Here is a 22,711-nt window from a genome sequence, read left to right as displayed (position 1 = left end):
ACACTACATCCACTGGCTCTCCCTTATCCATCTTCATAGATATATCCTCAAAAAATTCCAGAAGATTAGTCAAGCACGATTTCCCCTTCGTAAATCCATGCTGACTCTGACCTATTCTGTTACTGCTATCCAAATGAGTCGTAATTTCATCTTTTATAATTGACTCCAGCATCTTTCCCACCACTGATGTCAGGCTAACCGTTCTGTAATTTCCTGTTTTCTCTCTCCCTCCTTTCTTGAAAAGTGGGACAACATTTGCCACCCTCCAATCCGCAGGAACTGATCCTGAATCTATAGAACCTTGGAAAATAATTACCAACACGCCCACAATTTCTACAGCCACCTCCTTAAGTACCCTGGGATGCAGACCATCAGGTCCCGGGGACTTAACGGCCTTCAGACCTAACAATCTATCCAACACCATTTCCTGTCTAATAAAAATGCCCTTCAGGTCATCCATTACCCTCGGACCTTCAGCCACTATTGCATCTGGGAGATTGCTTGTGTCTTCCCTAGTGAAGACAGATCCAAAGTACCTATTCAACTCTTCTGCCATTTCCTTGTTCCCCATAATAAATTCACCCGTTTCTGACTTCAAGGGCCCAATTTTAGTCGTAACCATTTTTTTTCTTTTCACGTACCTAAAAAAGCTTTTACTATTCTCCTTTATATCTTTGGCCAGTTTTCCTTCATAGCTCATTTTTTCTCTGTGTATTGCCTTTTTTAGTTATCCGCTGTTGCTCTTTAAAAGCTTCCCAGTCATCCGGCTTCCTACTCTTTGCTATGTTATACTACTTCTCTTTTATCTTTTTACAGTCCTTAACTTCCCTCGTCAGCCACGGCCGCCCCTCCTCCCCTTAGGATCTTTCTTCCTCTTTGGTATGAACTGATCCTGCACCTTCTGCATTACATCCAGAAATACCTGCCATTGTTGTTCCACTGCCATCCCTGCGAGGTTATTGTGCCACTGAACTTTAGCCAGCTCCTCCCTCATAGCTCCATAGTTCCCTTTATTCAACTGCAATACTGACACTTCCAATTCTCCCTTCTCCCTCTCAAACTGCAGATTAAAACTTATCATATTATGGTCACTACCTCCTAATGGCTCCTCTACTTTGAGGTCCCTGATCAAATCCGGTTCATTGCACAACACCAGATCCAGAATTGCCTCCTCCCTGGTAGGCTCTAGTACAAGCTGTTCTAAGAATCCATCTCGGAGGCACTCCACAAACTCCCTTTCTTGGGGTCCAGTACCATCCTGATTCTCCCAGTCTACCCGCATGTTGAAATCTCCCATAACAACTGTAGTGATGCCTTTGTGACAAGCCAATTTCAACTCAAGCCAATTTACCAGGATGTTGCCTGGTCTGGAGCAAAGGCCTTACGGAGAAAGGCTGAGGGACTTGGGTCTGTTCTCATTGGAGAGAAGAAGGCTAAGAGGGGATTTAATAGAGACATTCAAGATGATGAGGATTAGATAGGGTGGACAATGAGAGTCTTTTTCTGAGGATGATGACGTCAGCTTGTACGAGGGGGCATAGCTACAAATTGAGGGATGATAGATTTAAGACAGATGTCAGAGGCAGGTTCTTTACTCAGAGAGTAGCAAGGGAGTGGAAGGCCCTGCCTGCCAATGTAGTTAACTCAGCCACATTAGGGGCATTTAAACAGTCCTTGGATAAGCATATTGATGATGATGGGATAGTGTAGGGGGAAGGGCTTAGATTAGTTCACAGGTCGGCGCAACATCGAGGGCTGAAGGGCCTGTTCTGTGCTGTATTGTTCTATGTTCTATGTTCTATCTCAATCAGCGCAGGCTTGGAGGGCTGAAGGTCCTGTTCCCGTGCTGTAATTTTCTTTGTTCTTTGTTCTTTGTATGCTAGCTATGGCTTCCCTCCACCCCTAAACATGCCCCAAAGAAAGTGGCTCAGAGTTGGGACACTATCCTGATCCAGTCCCAAGTCCATAATCCTTTAAATACTCAACTCCCTGGGCTGAATCTTGCATTTGTTTTGGCTAAATGTGAGTTGTTTCGAGCTCTTTGGAGGGTTTCTTGCCATAAGATCTCTGACAAACTTGCCAAATGTACCTCATCAATTAACTACCAAGACCCGTGGCATCTCTTATCTCCAAAACTATCCCCAGTTTATAAGGTGCCAAGCCTGGAACAACTTGCCACTCACTCTACCAGGAGACGATCCCCACTGCCTTTTCTAAAAGCTTTCTGTTGAAGGTTGCCCTTGACTTACTGTCCCAAGAGCCCCTGAGTGATGGACCTTCTGAGGACTACTCCCCTAAGACTCTGACACACCGTTTCCATGCTTGCTGCAAGCAAAACATTGCTGGTATGAGATTGATGTCACACACTGCTGCACTCTGAGATGTTCGGCCCTTTGACCGAGAACTGCTGACCAGCAAGGCAAGTTGCCCGGTTTGATGTGAATGCCCTAGCTGATGAGGCAATGCAAGGCAGAAATGCTGTAAGTATCCAGGTGAGCGAGCACTGGAAAACAAGTGAGCAGCTCTGAGATGCAACCATATCCAATCTGTAAGCTGGGTTTCTATTTCTGTGAGCAATGGGTCGTTGCAGCAGCTTTTCAATGCTAATTGCTGCTGTGCCCTGGAGTGTTGCTCTGTGCTTCCTCAATGACTATTGATTGGAGAGGTGCCCCCACGATTGTTAAGAGTTGTCAGATATCAGATGCCATAGTCCATGGACAATGGGCGCATGTGACTGGTGCCAGTAGATCATCCCAGAGATGCTGTTTGGAGCTGAGTAACATGAAAGCTGGCCACAGCAGTGTTGAGCTGACATTACCAGGTGCCTGCTCTGACTTCCACATTGAGAATTTTACATATAAAACAAAATATATATATGATATGTGAGCAAAGTTAGACATTAATGAGGTAAGTTGGACATCGACTAATGCCCTTTAATTGTGGCTCTCGTGAGAAACTCGCACTTGCACTCAGCAACTGCACAAAAATTGCAGTGTATTGCTCCTGAGGCTGAGATAGTCTTCATTGAACTTTTCATCCAATTCTGCCACAAATCTTACCATAACCCACATCGCTCAGGTTTTTTTTCGGATTCTGCTCTGGCAAAACATAGAATCTACACCCGGGATTGAGAATTAATGTGGAATTTACTTACGCAAGCAAGAATGCTTTTTATCCAGGTCTGAGATCAGTTGGTTAATTTTATAGGTTTTGAAGCCATTAAAGATATATGATAACGTCACCATTGTCTTACCAGAGCATAAGGCCATTGTCCCTTTAGAAAGAGGGAGAGATGACTAGTGATGGTTTAACCTCAGGGTCACCACACCTCAGGCAAGGGGAGAGGTTGAGACAGAGAGTCCTTCCTAGTAACCTCAGCCAATGCAGGGATTGAACCCATGCTGTTGGCATCACTCTGTTTCACAAACCAGCCATCTGAGATAACCAACCCCTGAACAATATACTTTATCAGGCAAAAAAACGTGAAAGTGCCTTTAAAAGATAACTTTCCTCCTCTCTCTTTAGTTTTACTATCTTTTAAATAAAAATTGGTTTTGTGGAGATGGCAGTAAAGTCTTGATTTTCATATTGCCATGTGAGTGTGTAATTCACATCTGGAAGAATAAGACTATTTCCAGTGAGTGAGACTGTTATGTATCAATGCATCATTTATTTTGAAATAACTTACTTGGTAGTGTTCAGAAAAAGAATATAACTTGATCACATCTTTGAGAACTTGGGTTTTCAACCATTAAAAATTGCAATAGAAGCAAGTTAGTTAACCTCTACACAATGTAATTCAGTAAATATAACATTCTTGTAGCTGCCACATGGGTCATTTACTCTTTATTTGGTCTCTATTTCAGTGATACTCATATCACCATGCTGTGTTCCAGTATGATAGGGCATAGATTTATGTTACAGCAATTCTCAGCCCTCACTATTCAAAATACTAAGCCCTGGAGCTATTATGCCTGGTTTCAGTAAGTGGTCTGGAAATATAACACCTCATTTTTCACACTTAGTCTATATTTCTCTAAAGACAGAATTTAATGTGTTGCAGAAATGAAGCCTACCAAAGCATATTTAGCTTAACAGCTATGTATGGTGAATGTGTTGAACATATCCTGTAGGAATACTGCAAGTTAGGTTATGAATTTCAGGAATATTGAATGAATTATATTTGGGCTATCATCATATTTCTCTCCCATGTGTAATATTTTGACCTTACGTATTGCTGCACTTTGCAAATGGAAAATAAATATTCGGCAGATTTATTCCATCTATCACTTTAGATAAGCAGTTTCATCTGCAGATAGTATGTCCCCTTTTACTTGAGCTAACAACAGTTGGCTGAATACATGGATAAAGAACTAAAGATAATTTGGAACAATCTATCGGCCTGTAGAGAAACCTGCTTCTGTCACACAGATCTAAACTGGTATACTTAACAGAAGTTTTGCATTGACTTACAGCCATAGCGTATCATTTGGGGCCCATTTCTTTTCAAAAACGTTTTAACGATATTGATTAATATCATCAGTTGCAGTTATACCATCTATTTCCTTCACATTTCCAACACAGAATCAGAATCAGAAATAATTGTCATGGTGCAGAAGGAAGCCATTCAACCCATCATGCCTGTTCCTTCTATCTTTCAATCCCCTCCATTTTGCTTTATAGCGAGAGGCCTTTCTAAAATTTCATTGTAGTTTTATGGGACAAGGAAGGGAATAAAAGAAAGGACAGATAGTGACAACATCTACAAGCTCGGACACAGTAACTTTATCGAGGATCAATGATTACTGTCTTACCGGGAAATAATCTTTCATTTTATGCCAGTTTTAATCATGTGGTATGTGTCCTCATTCCAGCTTCTGAAAGATTTCCCTGACGAACTGCGAGCGGATATTGCAATGCATCTGAACAAAGAAATCCTTCAGCTACCGATATTTGAATCAGCCAGCCGTGGGTGCCTTCGATCCCTCTCCTTAAGCATCAAGACCTCTTTCTGTGCTCCAGGGGAATATCTCATCCGTCAGGGCGATGCCCTGCAGGCTATCTACTTTGTCTGCTCAGGTTCCATGGAGGTCCTGAAGGACAACACTGTGCTGGCTATTCTAGGTGAGTGAGCACTGTTACCTTCGATACTCATTCCTTACAGTCATAGCTTACTTGAAGGTTGCTGTTAAACACATACCCTTCTAGTGCTGACTAAAAATCAAAAAGAGAAGCAAGTATTATGTTCTACATAGTGTCATTTCTGACCTCGAATCTTCTCAGCCAATAGAATATTTCAGATGTATAATGCTGTATAGATAAGAGGAACCAACAGATGGGGTGAGTTTGAATTTGCAAAATGAATTCAACAAAGTGCCATAAAAGAGGTGATGACATCAGTTTAGGGCTTGTACGAATGGAGCAGAAAATATGAGCACTGTGGAGGACTGGTTAATCGACAAAAACAGAGAGAATAGAAGAAATGGGTCATTTTGTAGTGGCACACAATGACTAATTGGAAACTGCAAGGATTATTACGAAATAAGGCCTCAACTATTTTTACAATTTAAATCCATTACTTAGGTAAGAGAGCCGAGTTGAATGGATCCAAGTTTCCTGTTGATAATAAATAAAGTGGAAAAATAAGTTGGGGAAAGAAGCTAAAGAAGTTGCAAATGGATATAGACAGGTTCCAAGAGTGAGCAAAAATGCAGCAGGTGGATGCAGAGAAATATGACGTTACCTACTTCACTGGGAAAAATTAAAAAGCAGAATCTTTTATAAAATAAGAGTCTGGAGACATCTGTACTCAAATCGTCCTTACATAATTACAGGAAGTAAATTTGCAGGTGACAAGGAGATAATATGTCACCTTTTCTTATAAAGAGATTGTATATCAGAGTAGAGATGCATCAATGCGCTTACTTAAGTCCTGAGGTGGAGCACAGTGTACAGTTTGGCTCCTTAAATAAGTCCGAGTATGAGGTTTGGACAGCAGAAAAGGTCCTTCAGTAGTGCAAACATTGGTTGTGTCACAAATTTTACTCCAACTGTTATCTTTGGGATTCTCCAGAAAGCTATGGCTGTCCAGTTATTGATGGATTTTTGGGCCAAGAGTTATTGTGATAGAGCAGGAACATAGAGGTAAGTTAGAAAAAAATCAGCTATGATCTTATTTAATGGCAGTGCATCCCCATCAATATTTTTCCATAGGCAAACCATTTAACTTAGTATCAGAGATAATGGGAACTGCAGATGCTGGAGACTCCAAGATAATAAAATGTGAGGCTGGATGAACACAGCAGGCCAAGCAGCATCTCAGGAGCACAAAAGCTGACGTTTCGGGCCTAGACCCTTCATCAGAGAGGGGGATGGGGGGAGGGAACTGGAATAAATAGGGAGAGAGGGGGAGGCGGACCGAAGATGGAGAGTAAAGAAGATAGGTGGAGAGGGTGTAGGTGGGGAGGTAGGGAGGGGATAGGTCAGTCCAGGGAAGACGGACAGGTCAAGGAGGTGGGATGAGGTTAGTAGGTAGCTGGGGGTGCGGCTTGGGGTGGGAGGAAGGGATGGGTGAGAGGAAGAACCGGTTAGGGAGGCAGAGACAGGTTGGACTGGTTTTGGGATGCAGTGGGTGGGGGGGAAGAGCTGGGCTGGTTGTGTGGTGCAGTGGGGGGAGGGGATGAACTGGGCTGGTTTAGGGATGCAGTAGGGGAAGGGGAGATTTTGAAACTGGTGAAGTCCACATTGATACCATATGGCTGCAGGGTTCCCAGGCGGAATATGAATTGCTGTTCCTGCAACCTTCGGGTGGCATCATTGTGGCAGTGCAGGAGGCCCATGATGGACATGTCATCAAGAGAATGGGAGGGGGAGTGGAAATGGTTTGCGACTGGGAGGTGCAGTTGTTTGTTGCGAACTAAGCGGAGGTGTTCTGCAAAGCGGTCCCCAAGCCTCCGCTTGGTTTCCCCAATGTAGAGGAAGCCACACCGGGTACAGTGGATGCAGTATACCACTTGTCCCCACACCTCCTCCCTCACCCCCATCCCAGGCCCCAAGATGACATTCCACATTAAGCAGAGGTTCACCTGCACATCTGCCAATGTGGTATACTGCATCCACTGTACCCGGTGTGGCTTCCTCTACATTGGGAAAACCAAGCGGAGGCTTGGGGACCGCTTTGCAGAACACCTCCGCTCAGTTCGCAACAAACAACTGCACCTCCCAGTCGCAAACCATTTCCACTCCCCCTCCCATTCTCTTGATGACATGTCCATCATGGGCCTCCTGCACTGCCACAATGATGCCACCCGACGGTTGCAGGAACAGCAACTCATATTCCGCCTGGGAACCCTGCAGCCATATGGTATCAATGTGGACTTCACCAGTTTCAAAATCTCCCCTTCCCCTACTGCATCCCTCAACCAGCCCAGTTCATCCCCTCCCCCCACTGCACCACACAACCAGCCCAGCTCTTCCCCCCCCCACCCACTGCATCCCAAAACCAGTCCAACCTATCTCTGCCTCCCTAACCGGTTCTTCCTCTCACCCATCCCTTCCTCCCACCCCAAGCCGCACCCCCAGCTACCTACTAACCTCATCCCACCTCCTTGACCTGTCCGTCTTCCCTGGACTGACCTATCCCCTCCCTACCTCCCCACCTACACCCTCTCCACCTATCTTCTTTACTCTCCATCTTCGGTCCGCCTCCCCCTCTCTCCCTATTTATTCCAGTTCCCTCCCCCCATCCCCCTCTCTGATGAAGGGTCTAGGCCCGAAACGTCAGCTTTTGTGCTCCTGAGATGCTGCTTGGCCTGCTGTGTTCATCCAGCCTCACATTTTATTATCATTTAACTTAGTCATTGTTTAGCAAGCTCTCAGCTGCATTCCCTTTTTCCACTGCCTGGCTCTAGATACCTCAATGCACAAAGGATCTGCTCTCACTATGAGCAGATCCTGCCACTGTGCTACCCTTAAAGTGGATACAATGACTATCTGAATTTGTGGGTGCAATGTGAGAGCCAGTGACAGCGTTTCTTCTTCATCACCGCAGTTCTAAACAGCTTGTCCAGCCTGTAGTTGTCGGATCTCTGAAGGGGAAAAGTCTCAAGGGTAGAGCCGTGATGCAAAGATGCAGAGAAAGCAATAAATGAATTCCTACATCATCTGCAGCTCATTTCACAGAAGAGGACATGGTTTGAGGAGCATTTGGGATATGAGAAGGAAGTTAGGTCAGAGGAAATTGCCATCCTTGTTTGTTTAAGTCTCACCACTGGAGACAACCTCAGTAATTGCTACTCCACCATCTCCTCCATTGGGGTTAGGACATATTGCTATGTCACTCACTCACTGGTTAGGAGCTGCTTCCTCTGACTGAGTCATTTTGCCCCGCGAGGGAGAGGGAGTTTATGGTTTATCATGACTAAACATTTAGCACTGTGTGCCAGCAGTGACTTGTGGTTATAAGGTTTGGAGCACTGCTAATTTTGTCAATGATGCACATGAAACAGGATTGATGGAAATAGTTAGGAAGGGAGTGATAGAAGCTGAGTTGTATTTTACAGTATACTTGAAGGTACAGACCTTGACCACTTGTGTGAGGTCATTGACTTTCTTGCAGTACTGCATCCAAGTCCTTAAATGAAGTTCTCAGCCATTCAAGCAGTTGGCAGCTCATTGGATCCGACGATGCCACAGAGAGCTGTGGGTGGCCACTTCAAGGACTCATCCGATCAGCAAAAGGGATCACCGCATCCCTAATCCACAATGAGCCGGACACAGAGCGCAGTGTAAGGTTTATTGCTGGAGCCATGTTGGTAGGCCCCAGAGAGGGAAGTGGGGGCCCTGAGATGGCAGGCCTGGCTGGTGAGGGATTTGGTTGTGAGGGTTCCGGGGAGCAGCCTATAAAAGAGGTAACTCCCCTTGCTTCCCCTATCCCACACTGTGACAGATAGTTGAATTTCGCACTTGGCACCACTGAGAAAAATGTCGAAAGTCAAATTGATGTGACTAATTGAAAATTTAAGGACTTCAACTGGCCCGTACTTGGACACTCCGCATGCCCCTTGTCCCACCACGTATAATCTTGTGGCATAGGGCTGATGTGCAAGGGGACAGTGCCTAGTTTTGCCACACCCTATCTCCCACCAACCCAGCCCCTGGGAGTGTAAAATACAGTGCAGTTTTCAGTTCCAGGCACTGCACTTCAGGAAGGGCATATTGGTGTTGGCTGAGGTACACCGTAACAGAATGATATCAGGGCTTAAGGAGTTAAATTATAAGTGTAAACTGCATAAACCTGGCCTGTGAACCTTGACTTCAGAAGATTGAATGATAATCCAATAGTTTAGAATTATAAATGAATTCAACAGGGTAGATGCAGATAGTGATACTTTCTCTTCCTCAGTGAAGGCAAACGAGATGCTATGAAGAGGAATAATTAGATGTGATGGCCCTTGAGTGATACTCAGCCCCTTCAACAGTCAATGTCTATTCATGGTGAACCATTGCGGACTTTCTCAAGTCACCAGCAATTACAACCCTTAAATTAGTGCCCCCTTGGACCTCAATTCACCATCTCCTCAATTACCTGTCTTCCCATCTCTGTGACCAGGGTAACCTACCTGCTCACTCCTGGGTGACAGTCCATTTTCCACAATCTGGGGATAGCCATGGGCTTGGATGAGGGCAAAGGGTTTATCAATGAAAGTTAGCCACTGCCTTGCCCCATAAATCCGATTCCCCAACTCCTCATGAGACCCACCATGCAAGAAAAGGTAAAGGCTACTTTTTCACAGTTAAATCCCCGGAAGAGTAGAACTTTAACAGCACTCTGAGGACCCAAAATCTTCCAGTCTCTGATTGGTCGCAGCACCTGAGAAATGGTGGCCTGTGATTGGCCAAACAACTCACCAAAGCCCATGGAAATGATAAGTTAGTGTATACTTAGTGTATTCAGGCCCGCACTTATTGTGAAAAAGAGAAAATCACACTAGATAAACTATGTCCTTCAGTAGGAGAATTAAGAACATCAGGGATATTATCTTCAAACTTGTACAAGCACATTTTACCCAAAGGGAAGTTGAAATCTGGATATCTTCCCTAAAATGTCATGGAAACTCACTAAATAGAAATGTCCAAAGCTGAGATTGATAGATTTTGGTTGGATACAGTGGGATCAAGAGACATGGAGCAGGGGTAGGTAATGAGAACTGATCAAATATATTGCAGTACAAGGATTGAGGCACTGAATGCTTGGCTGCTCCTCATAAATTGTTAGAAAAGGAGTGTAATGTAGATAAGCTATGTTCTAATTGAAAGGCAAAACTGGATCAATGGGCTGAATAGTGTATTCTTGTTCTTACATTCCTAACTTATCCCACATTATATCTCAGAACAGAAAAATGGGGCATCTTAGTTCATAATTAATTCATATTTGCAATAGCAAATTTTCGTTCCAGAATCTATTTGCAAAATGGAAAATTAAGTGCCTTTCAGTTTAATAAATTATGTAAAATTGATTTTGAGACATAAATGCTTGACTGGAATTGCTGGACAGGCACTCATGAGGATTCAGTTCTGCTTGGTTTCAATGGAAATTGCTGTATACAATATGAAAACAAACGTAAAGCCTCAAACTCCAACTTCTGAAATGTTTTATTTACAGTTTATTCTTTCTAAAATGTTTCCAAATGAATGACAACTTGAATTTACGTTGCACCTTTAAAATATCCCAAGGCGATTCAGGGAAGCAGAATAAAATAATATGGAATTTGAAAACGAAGATGAGAATTTTAAAATCAGGGCATTGCTTAATCTGGAGTCACTGTAGTTACAACATCCGGTAGTGAGTGAAAGATAATGAGTGACTAAGGACATAGCAGCAGTGGGTGGAAAGTGGGAGGCTGGCCAGCAAAGCGTTGGAATAGTCAAGCCTAGCAAAAATTAAGATATGGATGGGGTTTTCAGCAGCAGATGTGAGATGAGGGTGGGTTGGAGTTGGGTGGTGTTAAGGAGATTGAAATGGGTGAAATTTACAAAGGCGTAAGCTTGAGATGGAATCTCATCTTGGAGTCAAGTCGGGAACCAAGGGAATGTACAGTCACATTAAGCATGGTTCATGGATCACACATTTACAAGACTGTACATCCCCTTCAGCACTACTGACAAGTCCGATTTTTTTTCTGTCACTTTGAGAAAATCCCATTTCACCGACAGAAGTGGCATATCTGACTCTGCATTGACTGTGGCCTGCATCACATTCACAGCCATGCAATTCAGACTGAATCTTTATTGTTTCAAAGTAACAGGCATTTATTTCCATTTATGAAATCAAGCCTGCAGTTTAACCGGGAATACTCCTCATTATAATACCACCCATTGGCTTTAATTAGAAGCAGTGCAGGAAAACAAGTTAATAATGAACAGCAGAGAATTGACAGATGTTTACTTGAGCCTCACTTTTTCAGGACCCCAACTTCAAAATAAACATGGCCATAGATTGAGACTTGAATTCTCCAGGGCAAAGCTGCACTCAGCCATTGGCAATTAATGCCATGCAATGATCGTGCTTACATGAGCCCTGAAGAGGACATAGAAATGGTTAAACTGTTAATATTGTGGTACCTGAGAACACTTCTATCTTGGATCCAGAGAAAGATTGCAGAGAATTTAACAATATTATTTATGTTATTCATATTCTAGTTATTGCTTTGAAATGTTTATTTCTAACGTAATGCCAGCCCTAGGAACATAGGGCTTGGGAGGACGAGCAGGCCGTTCTGCCCCTCGAGCCTACTCCACCATGCAATAAGATTATAACTGATCTGGTTGTTGTCTCAACTCCATTTTCTTCTCCATCCTTTCGACCATTGACTCCATTATTCCTCAAAAATCTACCTAATCAGCTTGGAACAATTTCAGTGATTCAGCTTCCACTATTTTCTGGGGAAGAGATTTCCAAAGACTAACAATTTTCTGAGAAATAAACAATTCTCCTCATCTCCATCTTATTTTTAAACTGCGTTCCCTAGTTCTCGTCCTCTCACTTCCTACAAGAGAACATACCTTCCTAGCATCCACACTATCAAGACTCCTAAGGTTCTCAGCTGTTTCAGAAAGATCACCTCTTATTTTTCTCAACTTCAGTGGGTAAAGGCTGAACCTGTCCAATCTTTCTTCATAAGATATGCCTTTCATCCTCCATACTGAAGCAAGTCTTCTTTGAATTGCTTCTACGCAATTATGCTCTTTTCAAAGAAAGCAATCAAAACTGGACACAATACTAACCACAGATATGGTTTCATTAATGTCTTATGCAGCTGCAGTAACATTTCCCAGCTTCTATTATCTATTCGGCTTACTCCAATTGCCTTCCTAACCATTTGTTATACCGGCGTGCTATCTCTGTGTGATTTAATTGCCAGGAATCCCAAATCCCTGGTACAACTGACTTCTCAAATCCCCACTGTATTCCTGCCAAAGTGGACAAGTTCACATTTTCCTACATTATACTCCATCTGCTCAATTTTACCCCGTTATGTAACCTACCTATATCCCTTTGTAGACTTTTTACCACCTCTTGATAATTTACTTTCCTACTTATCTTGCTGTAATTGGCAAGTTTAGCTACCATACATGCAGTTCCTTCATCCATGCATTGATACAAGTTGTACATGGCTGTGATCCCAACAGCATCCCCTGTGGCACTCCACTCTGCTGCCAATTCGGAATGGACTTGGTTATCTCTACTCTGCTTCCTGTCAGTTAGCCAGTCTTTTATCTGGCTGATATGTTAACCCCTACACAATGAGTTAATTTTTATGCAGTACAGCATATCTGTGGGTTGCTTTCATCCATCTCATTCATTACACTTTTTGTATTAATTCATAGATATGGGTATCATTGGCTGGGCCAGCATTTATTGTCCTTCCCCTAGTTGCTGTTGAGGAGGTGGTGGTAAGCTGCCTTCTTGTACCACTGCAGTCTATTTGGTTTTTTTAGATCCACAATGCCAACAGGGAAGTAATTCCAGGATTTTCACCCTGTGCCACTGAAAGAGCAGGTGACATATTTCTGAGTAAAAATAGTGAGTGGCTTAGAGGAGAACTTGAAGGTGCTGGTGTTCCCATATATCTGCTCCACTTGTCTGTCTGGTTAGTAGCAGTCATGGGTTTGGAAGCTGCTGTCGAGTGAGTTGGTGATTTGGGGAGTTTCTGCATGGCGTCTTGTAGATGGTACAAACTGCTGCTTCGGAGAATCAGTGGTTAAGCAAGTGAATATTTATGGAGATAATGGGAACTGCAGATGCTGGAGAATCCAAGATAATAAAATGTGAGGCTGGATGAACACAGCAGGCCAAGCAGCATCTCAGGAGCACAAAACCTGACATTTCGGGCCTAAACCCTTCATCAGAGAGGGGGATGGGGTGAGGGTTCTGGAATAAATAGGGAGAGAGGGGGAGGCGGACTGAAGATGGAGAGAAAAGAAGATAGGTGGAGAGAGTATAGGTGGGGAGGTAGAGAGGGGATAGGTCAGTCCAGGGAAGACGGACAGGTCAAGGAGGTGGGATGAGGTTAGTAGGTAGATGGGGGTGCAGCTTGGGGTGGGAGGAAGGGATGGGTGAGAGGAAGAACAGGTTAGGGAGGCAGAGACAGGTTGGACTGGTTTTGGGATGCAGTGGGTAGAGGGGAAGAGCTGGGCTGGTTGTGTTGTGCAGTGGGGGGAGGGGACGAACTGGGCTGGTTTAGGGATGCGATGGGGGAAGGGGAGATTTTGAAACTGGTGAAGTCCACATTGAAACCATTGGGCTGCAGGGTTCCCAGGCGGAATATGAGTTGCTGTTCCTGCAACCTTCGGGTGGCATCATTGTGGCACTGCAGGAGGCCCATGATGGACTTGCCATCTAAAGAATGGGAGGGAGAGTGGAAATGGTTTGCGACTGGGAGGTGCAGTTGTTTGTTGCAAACCCGGTGTGGCTTCCTCTACATTGGGGAAACCAAGCGGAGGCTTGGGAAATGCTTTGCAGAACACCTCCGCTCAGTTCGCAACAAACAACTGCACCTCCCAGTCGCAAACCATTTCCACTCCCCCTTCCATTCTTTAGATGGCAAGTTCATCATGGGCCTCCTGCACTGCCACAATGATGCCACCCGAAGGTTGCAGGAACAGCAACTCATATTCCACCTGGGAACCCTGCAGCCTAATGGTATCAATGTGGACTTCACCAGTTTCAAAATCTCCCCTTCCCCCATCGCATCCCTAAACCAGCCCAGTTCGTCCCCTCCCCCCACTGCACCACACAACCAGCCCAGCTCTTCCCCTCTACCCACTGCATCCCAAAACCAGTCCAACCTGTCTCTCCCTCCCTAACCTGTTCTTCCTCTCACCCATCCCTTCCTCCCACCCCAAGCCGCACCTCCATCTACCTACTAACCTCATCCCACCTCCTTGACCTGTCTGTCTTCCCTGGACTGACCTATCCCCTCCCTACCTCCCCACCTATACTCTCTCCACCTATCTTCTTTACTCTTCATTTTCAGTCCGCCTCCCCCTCTCTCCCTATTTATTCCAGAACCCTCACCCCATCCCCCTCTCTGATGAAGGGTCTAGGCCCGAAACGTCAGCTTTTGTGCTCCTGAGATGCTGCTTGGCCTGCTGTGTTCATCCAGCCTCACATTTGAATATTTATGGATGTAGTGTCAATCAAGTGGGCTGCTTTGACCTGAAAGGCATCACGCTTCTTGAATATTGTTGGAGCTGTACGCACCCAAGCAGGGGAGTATTTCAACATACTCCTGCCTTGTGCCTTGTTGTTAGTGGACAAGTGTTAGGGAATCAAGAGATGAGTTGCTCATTGCAGGATTCCTAACCTCTGCGTTTGTAGCCACAGTAATTATATAGATAGTCTAGTTCAATTTCTGGTCAGTGGTAACCACAGAATGTTGTTATTGGGGGATTCACTGATGGTACTGCCATTGAATGTCAAGTGGCGATGATTAAATTGTCTCTTGTTGGAGATGGTCATTGCCTGGTACTTGAATAACACAAAGAACTTTTACGATTTGTCAGTCCAAGCCCAGATATTGTCCAGGTCTTGCTGCATTTGGAAATTGACTGCTTTAGTGCTTTGGGAGTTGCCAATGGTGCTGGAATTTTGCAATATTCAGCAAATACCCCACTTCTGACCCTATGATTGAGGGAAGGTTATTGATGAAGCAGCTAAAGATGGTTGGATCTAGGATTTTTTCAAAAATTTATTTGTGGGATATGGGCATCGCTTGCTGGCCGGCATTTCTTGCCCATTCCTAATTGCCCTTGAGAAGGAGGTGGAGAGCTGTCTTCATAAACCGCTGCAGTCCTCTGCTGTAGGTTGACCACAATGCCAGTAGGAAGGGAATTCCAGGAGTTTGACCCAGCGACAGCGAAGGAACAGTGATATATTACCAAGTCAGGATGGCGAGTGACTTGGAGGGGAATGTGAAGGCGGTGGTATTCCCATATATCTGCTGCCCTTGTCCTTCTAGAAGGAAGTGGTCATGGGTTTGGAAGGTGCTGTCTGAGGATGTTTGGTGAATTTCTGCAGTGCATCTTCTAGATAGTACACACTGCTGCTACTGAGTGTCAGTGGTGGAGGGAGTGGATGCTTGTGGACGTAGTGCCAATCAAGTGGGCTGCTTTGTCCTGGATGGTGTCAAACTTCCTGAGTGTTGTTGAGGTTGCACTCATCCAGGCAAGTGGGGAGTATTACATTACACTCCTGACTTATGCCTAGTAGATGGAGGATAGGCTTTGAGGAGTCAGGAGGTGAGTTACTTTCCGCAGTTTTCCCAACTTCTGGCCTGCTCTTGTAGCCACTCTGTTAATATGATGAGTCCACTTGAGTTTCTGGTTAATTGTAACCCCCAGGATGTTAATAGTGTGGGATTCAGCGATTGTAACACCATTGAATGTCAAAGGGCAGTGGTTATTTTGTTTCTTATTGGTGATGGTCATAGTGTGGCATTTGTGTGCGTGAATGTCACTTGCCACTTGTCAGCCCAAGCCTGGATATTGCCCAGATCTTGATGTATGTGAACATGGACTGCTTCAGTATCTGAGGAGTCATGAATGGTGTGAAACATTGAGCAATCATCGGCAAATATCCCCATTTCTGACCTTATGATGGAGGGAAGGTCATTGATGAAGCAGCTGAAGATGGTTGGGCCAAGGACACGACCCTGAGGAACTCCTGCTGAGGTGACTGACCTCTAATAACCACAATTATCTTCCTGTGCCAAGCAAGACTACAGCCAGAGAGGAAACTTTCCCATGATTCCCATTGACTCTAGTTTTTCTGGGAGTCCTTGATGCTCCCCTCGGTCAAATGCCACCTTGATATCAGGGGCAGTCAGGCTGAATTCACCTCTGGAATTCAGCTCTTTTGTCCATGTTTGAACTAAATTTGTAATGAGACCAAGAGCTGAGTGGCCCTGGCAGACCCTCAAGGAATTCTAATCAATTTGTTAAACATGCTTTCCCTTTCACAAAACCATGTTACATATGAACATATGAATTTGGAGCAGTGGTAGATCATTTGGTGCAAAAAGCCTGTTCTGCCATTCACTAAGATCATGACTGATCTGATTGTGACCTCAGTTCCACATTCCCACTAGATTACTCTGCCTGATCCATTATGATATTCTTAAGTGTCCTGCTTCAACCTCATTACTATTAGATTATAGGAATTTCCTGTTGAGAGATATTAAGGTAAATGGCCCGAAGCTTCCTCCTTCTTATTTTACTACTTTCTTCCGTAGAATTTTACATTTGCTATTTTCCAGTGCCCTGCTACCCATCCCGAACATCAGGAATTTTGAAATATTTTGGAGCCCTGCCAATCATGCACTTTGAATCTGGCTTTCTAAATTAGATAATCAGACGATTCATCCAGTGATATGAAAATGGCTCTAAGGCAAATAACAAATAAATATTTAACATGAAATATGTGTGGATTAATTCACAGTGCAAGCCCATAACTAATCAGGCACATTCCTGCCCTGTGGTTAAAATATATTTTCTTGCCTTTTTAATGAATCAGAACTGAACCATTTGAAGACATTGGTCCTTCGGATATATAAGTAAATTACATCGCACTTCATGTACGCTCAATATTGGAATCATATTTGAGATTGCATTGTATTTAATGGACTCTTTCTTATTATTCTAACCAACTTGTTCAGAGTTATTACACACCTCTGGAATAGGTCTACACTGGGTATTGGGGAAAGAGTAACACTCCTCTAGACTGGGTTGTAAGACAGGATGAGCTATGTTGCTTGGTTTTTAAACAGCAATAGATGTAAGAATGTACAATGCATGTGTAATAAAGTGTCCCTGACAAAGGGAATGCTACTCCTTCCCCAATACCCAGTGGAGCTCAGCTTCATATCATTGTTCAGTGATATTCCTTCAAAACATACATCTTTATTCAACAACAACAAAATCAAATAAAAAATCAAACAGAAACTGCAATTGTTTCTTGGAACAGAAACAGATTTTACTTGTCTTTGAAACACTAACCAATTCACAGTCAATGAATAATCGCTGCACCCAGCTCACATCTCCTAGAAAGTCTTGTCTGGCTTGTTGTGCCCCATGCTGTCACACTCTATCATACAGAAGATGATATTCTAGTGCTCAGTGTCCTCATCTTGCCCCTTGAAAGACTACGGCTACTCTCCCATCTTCTGCCTTCATCACATCTCACTTTTCCTATTCCAGCTGTGTAGTGCACAGCATGCTAGGATTATGCGGTGTACATTGTCTGAAGTATTCTGCAAGGCCCCCTCAGACTGATGCAAGCACTTATCCCTCACCTTCAGTAGGCCTATTATCTGCTCTACAGTGGCCCTGATATGGGTTGCACTGTATCTACACTCGGCCTCAGTCAAGGGGTTGCATAATGGGGCCATGGTTGCAGAGGGTAGTGCTTATATTCCAGTAGCCATTCATGTAAAGCATCCAGCTGAGCATTCTCAAGGATAAAGAACATCATGGTAGCCCCCATGGTACCTAATGAAAGATGCAGTATAATGGTCACAGGTGACTTGCACATCAAAGTGATGGAAACCTTTTCTGTTAATGAACTCAGCCGCGTTATGATAGGGCACTTTTGATGCAATGTATGTACAGTCTATTGTGCCCTGCTTATGGAAGCGCTAGCTGTGTTGCAAATCCTGATGCCTAGGCTGCAGCACTGCCATTTTCATGGGTAAATGAGATGAAGTGGTGTGATCTGGCACAAATTATTTCAACTACAGCCTTGGCATATTGTGGGCTCACGATCAAGGGATCCCACACAAGACCCAAGTGCATCCTTGGAAGTAAACAATTGCATAAATGTTTAGCTAGTGCAACTGTCACCTTGACAGCCACTGGGATAGAATGGTCACTCATCCCTTCAGGTTGCAGTCATTAGTCCATAAGTCATGCTCGCAATGAACCTGTGTCAAACACATAAGGAACAAACCAGGTTCTTAGCAATGAGAACAGTCAACAGCCAAATCCTTTACAAATGATAGCTTAACATTCTCCTCTGTAGAATAAACATGTTGCATTCTGACAATGATTCATTTTGCCACTCTGACATAGATCCTGTTTTGATGAGTGCTTCACCAGTCATGTCATGTAGAGATAATACAGAATGTAAACACTGCATTCAGACTGAACCCTGCTCGACCAGCCCCACTCCACTCAGGAAAGACTTCAAGACCCTTGCATTTTCTTGCAGTTCAGCTGGAGAGGGAATCAGTTCCATGCCCCTGTGTGCCCGAGGATGCCTCGGTTACTCGTGTTTGTTGTGTCTCGCAGCTGCCACTTCTAACGTCACCCGTGGTAGCGTTTGCTTTACAGAGATGCCTGCCCGCAATTTGCATGGCCAACATTGCCTGTGATGAATATTTACACCCTACACACTTGTACACTGTGTGCATTTCACATGCCCCTTGAAGGGTTTCTGTCGTGCAGAACAGGAGCTGTGTTTTTGGCCAGCAAGCTGACACTGGCTGCGGCCTCTCCGGTTGTGGTCCCACTCATTTTCATCAATTGGCATTTCATGGAAAGTCATGCTGGACCCTGTGAGTTCCAGCTTCGGCCCAGTCATCAGGTACCCGCCCCCAACAAATTCCATGTGCCTTTCTAACTACCATTCTCTGGAAAGCTCATGTTGATTGAACCCTCGCATGCATCCACCAACTACTTTGACCTGAGACTCCAATCTCTTCATTGCAATAGCCCCAACACTACAATCTGGTGATGCTCAGCATCTTACTATATAATTCCCTATTGAGGTGATAGTAGTGGTGACTACCTGTCAATCCCCTCCGACATCATCCCATGACCTGCTGTGCCCTACTTCTTCCCCCTTTTATATATCAAGTTCCCCCCTACACTGGCCTTGACCCCTTGTGCATCCCAGGCGGCTGTCTACAATCCCTACTGCCCCTGACTGACTGACAACCCTTAAGCTGACCAATGACTACTCCCCTTAGACTTTGAGATATGGCCCGTTCCAATGAAGAGTCACCAAACCGAAAACATCAACTCTGCTTTCTTCTCACAGATGCTGCCAGACCTGCTGATTTTCACCAGCAATTTCTATTTTGTTTGAGTCAGCCTGGAAATACATCCTAGTTGAATCCATGAGATAGGTTATATCCCTGTGTGCAAACTGATCTGGCAGCAGCATTAACCAGTGAACGGTGCCAGTGTGTGCCCCAAAGCGCAGCACTGAAGTGCAGGACCTTAAAGCCAGTGGATCGGTCTTTCACCATGATGATGTGTGTGGCTGGTATGGGTCAGATATTATGATTCATAAACAAGGGGCCGCCTGCAGTCATTGCCCATGGGTTGTGTTCTGAAACATTGACAACTGGTGTCCAGAGTAGCTGGAGCAACAAGCAATGGTAACAATTTGCCAAGCCCTCTCTCTGACTTTCATGTCAGGAATTTCCCCGTCTAGTTTAGATCCAGCTGGTGGGAGGATGGTAAATTTAGGTTATAGCATGATGTCACCACATGCTAGTGAATGCAAATAGATCTTTCACTGCTCACTGATGAGAGTCCCATCTTGCTGTTCAATGATCGGTTGGAAAATTGGACCTTTTACTCTCGATGACAGGCAGTTTCTTGCTGGAATCTCACACAATTTTCCCAACTTTTTCACTATTGCCCATGTTGCTCAGGGTCCAAAGAAATCCAAACTATAAACGTGAAAGCCTGAAACTAAATCTTTTTCGATGGATGACTATTTCAAGTGGGGTCACTACCATATTTCATTTCATTTCATTTCAGGAGCCATAAAGATATAACACTAAACTCTGCACAGTAGTAGTGAGGAGCAAATAAAACTGTTGTGGAATGTTTTGTTTTAAAAGCAAAAGAAGCAACCCGATAATGTAATTCATCAGCAATTATTGAAACCATAATGAAGCTTGCAGGTTGAACTCCAGAATATAGTGTTATTGTTTCCCCTGTGAACAACTTCCTGACTGACCTTTCTGTTTCACTTCAGAAAAGATAAGATGCATCATTTTATTTTATTAAGAATACATTGTATAATGTGGTACCAACTGAAATTGGAATGGAATGAGTGACACAATGTGGACACTTGGGATCAATCAAGAATTCAAAAGTGAGCGCCACACTATTCATATAATAAGGCCAGTGGAGAGGACCAATTGACACATTATTCACATGGGAATCAGTGGAGAGGGAAGGCAGCGAATGATACTTTGCTCACACTGGAATCAATGGAGCAGGAAGCATGAGTGATGCAGTGCAATATTTGACTGACAATAGAATAAAATAAAGCTGGATTCCAGGCCCCAGGTAAAGATACCCAATTTGTTACAATTCTGGGTAAGCTCCCCACGAATCATTACGCTCCTAGAAGAGGATGAATAAAGTGGCACCTGTCCTTTAGTCACCACCTCACTCAGTTAGCTGGAAAAAGATTACTCTAAAAACCTGCTGCCCCTGATGGATACCTTTTCCCAGCCCAAATATATTTAGGTTTTAACCAAGTGTTCTGGAGTTTTAAAAAATTGAGTTTAGTGCCGACTAAAGTGCAAGGCAATATAATAAAACCTAGCAGACACATACTCATGGATGAGAAATGTGATGTGAGGCTGAAACAAAAGTGAATTAGTCTGTGGTTTGACCATGATAACTAGAGTGTGAAATGTTGTGGTCATTAAATTCGGTAATTCCACTAATGCTGACTTTATGACTGTTGTGTAGTTGTTCAGGGTGTCTTGATTCTGCAGTTACCCGAAAGGGATTTGTACAGTTTTCTCAACAGCCAATAAGTATAGGATTGGGGACGTCATGTTGAGATTCTACAGGATGTTGGTTCAGGCACCTTTGAAGTATTGTGTACAGTTCTGGGTGTCCTGCTATGGAAAGGGTATTATTAAATTGGAAAGGGTACAGAAAAGATTTCCCAGGGTGTTACGGGGAATGGAAGGTCTATTATATAAGGAGAGGCTGGACAAGTTGGGACTTCTTTCACTACAGCGTAGGAGATTAGAGGTGACCTTAACAAGGTTTATAAAATCATGAGAGGCATAGATAAAGTGAATACTCCCCTAGAGCAGGGGACTTCAAAACTAGAAGGTCTAATTTTAAGTTGAGAGGAGAAAGACTTAAAAGTGACCTGAGGGGCAACTTTTTCATGCAGAGGGCAGTTCATATGCAGAATAAACTGCCAGAGGATAGAAACAGGTACAGACAAAGCAGTGAGAGGGACCTTAACGTTTGTAAGGACAGCATGAATCAGGCTGATATGCTCAAGCAGGTTGATGTTAGGAAAAAGCATGTGCTTGAAATTTTGAAAAACATGTGGATAGATAAGCCAATAAAATGTGAGGCTGGATGAACACAGCAGGCCAAGCAGCATCTCAGGAGCACAAAAGCTGACGTTTCGGGCCTAGACCCTTCATCAGAGAGGGGGATGGGGAGAGGGAACTGGAATAAATAGGGAGAGAGGGGGAGGCGGACCGAAGATGAGGCCCTGGACCAGGCGGAATATACCCAGGGCTGTTACAGGAAGTGAAGGAAGAGATTGCTGCCCCTTCGGCAATGATCTTTATGTCCTCACTGTCCACTGGAGTAGTACCAGATGATTGGAGGGTGGCAAATGCCACTCCCTAGCTCAAGAAAGGGAATAAGGGTAATCCTGGAAATTGCAGACCAGTCAATCTTACCTCTGTGGTGGGAAAATTATTGGAGAGGATTATGAGAGATAGTACTTTTGATTATTTGGAAAAGCACAGTTTGATTAGAAATAGTCAGCATGGCTTTGTGAGGGGCAGGTCATGCCTCACAAACCTTACTGAATTCTTTGAGGATGTGACAAAACACATGGATGAAGGTAGAGCAGTGGATGTGATGCATATGGATTTTAGCAAGGCATTCAATAAGGTTCCGTATTGTAGGCTCATTCAAAAGTAAGGAGGCATGGGACTCAAGGAAATTTGGCTGTATGGATATAAAACTGGCTGACATAGGGCAGTAGTAGATATAAAGTATTCAGCCTGGAGCTCAGTGACTAGTTGTGTTCTACAGGGATCTGTTCTCGGACCTCAGCTGTTTGCGATCTTTATAAATGACTTGGATGAAGAAGTGGAAGGGTGGGTTAGTAAGTTTGCCAATGACACAAATGTTGGTGGAGTTG

At 44.1% G+C, this 22,711-nt stretch overlaps 1 protein-coding gene across 1 annotated transcript in view; it reads left to right on the top strand.

The window, feature by feature from the left end:
* kcnh3 (potassium voltage-gated channel, subfamily H (eag-related), member 3) overlaps window positions 1-22,711 on the top strand; it is a 587,271-nt gene that overhangs the window by 491,439 nt on the left and 73,121 nt on the right. Inside the window, exon 10 of the mRNA XM_048534608.2 lies at window positions 4,875-5,124. Within this exon, the coding sequence (XP_048390565.1) occupies window positions 4,875-5,124 (250 nt within the window). The remainder of the gene's footprint in view (window positions 1-4,874; window positions 5,125-22,711) is intronic.

Source organism: Stegostoma tigrinum, chromosome 7, assembly GCF_030684315.1.
Source record: "Stegostoma tigrinum isolate sSteTig4 chromosome 7, sSteTig4.hap1, whole genome shotgun sequence".
Classification (NCBI taxonomy): domain Eukaryota; kingdom Metazoa; phylum Chordata; class Chondrichthyes; order Orectolobiformes; family Stegostomatidae; genus Stegostoma; species Stegostoma tigrinum.
The sequence above is the reverse complement of the archived record's forward strand: the minus strand, read 5'-3'. Positions and strand labels throughout refer to the sequence as shown.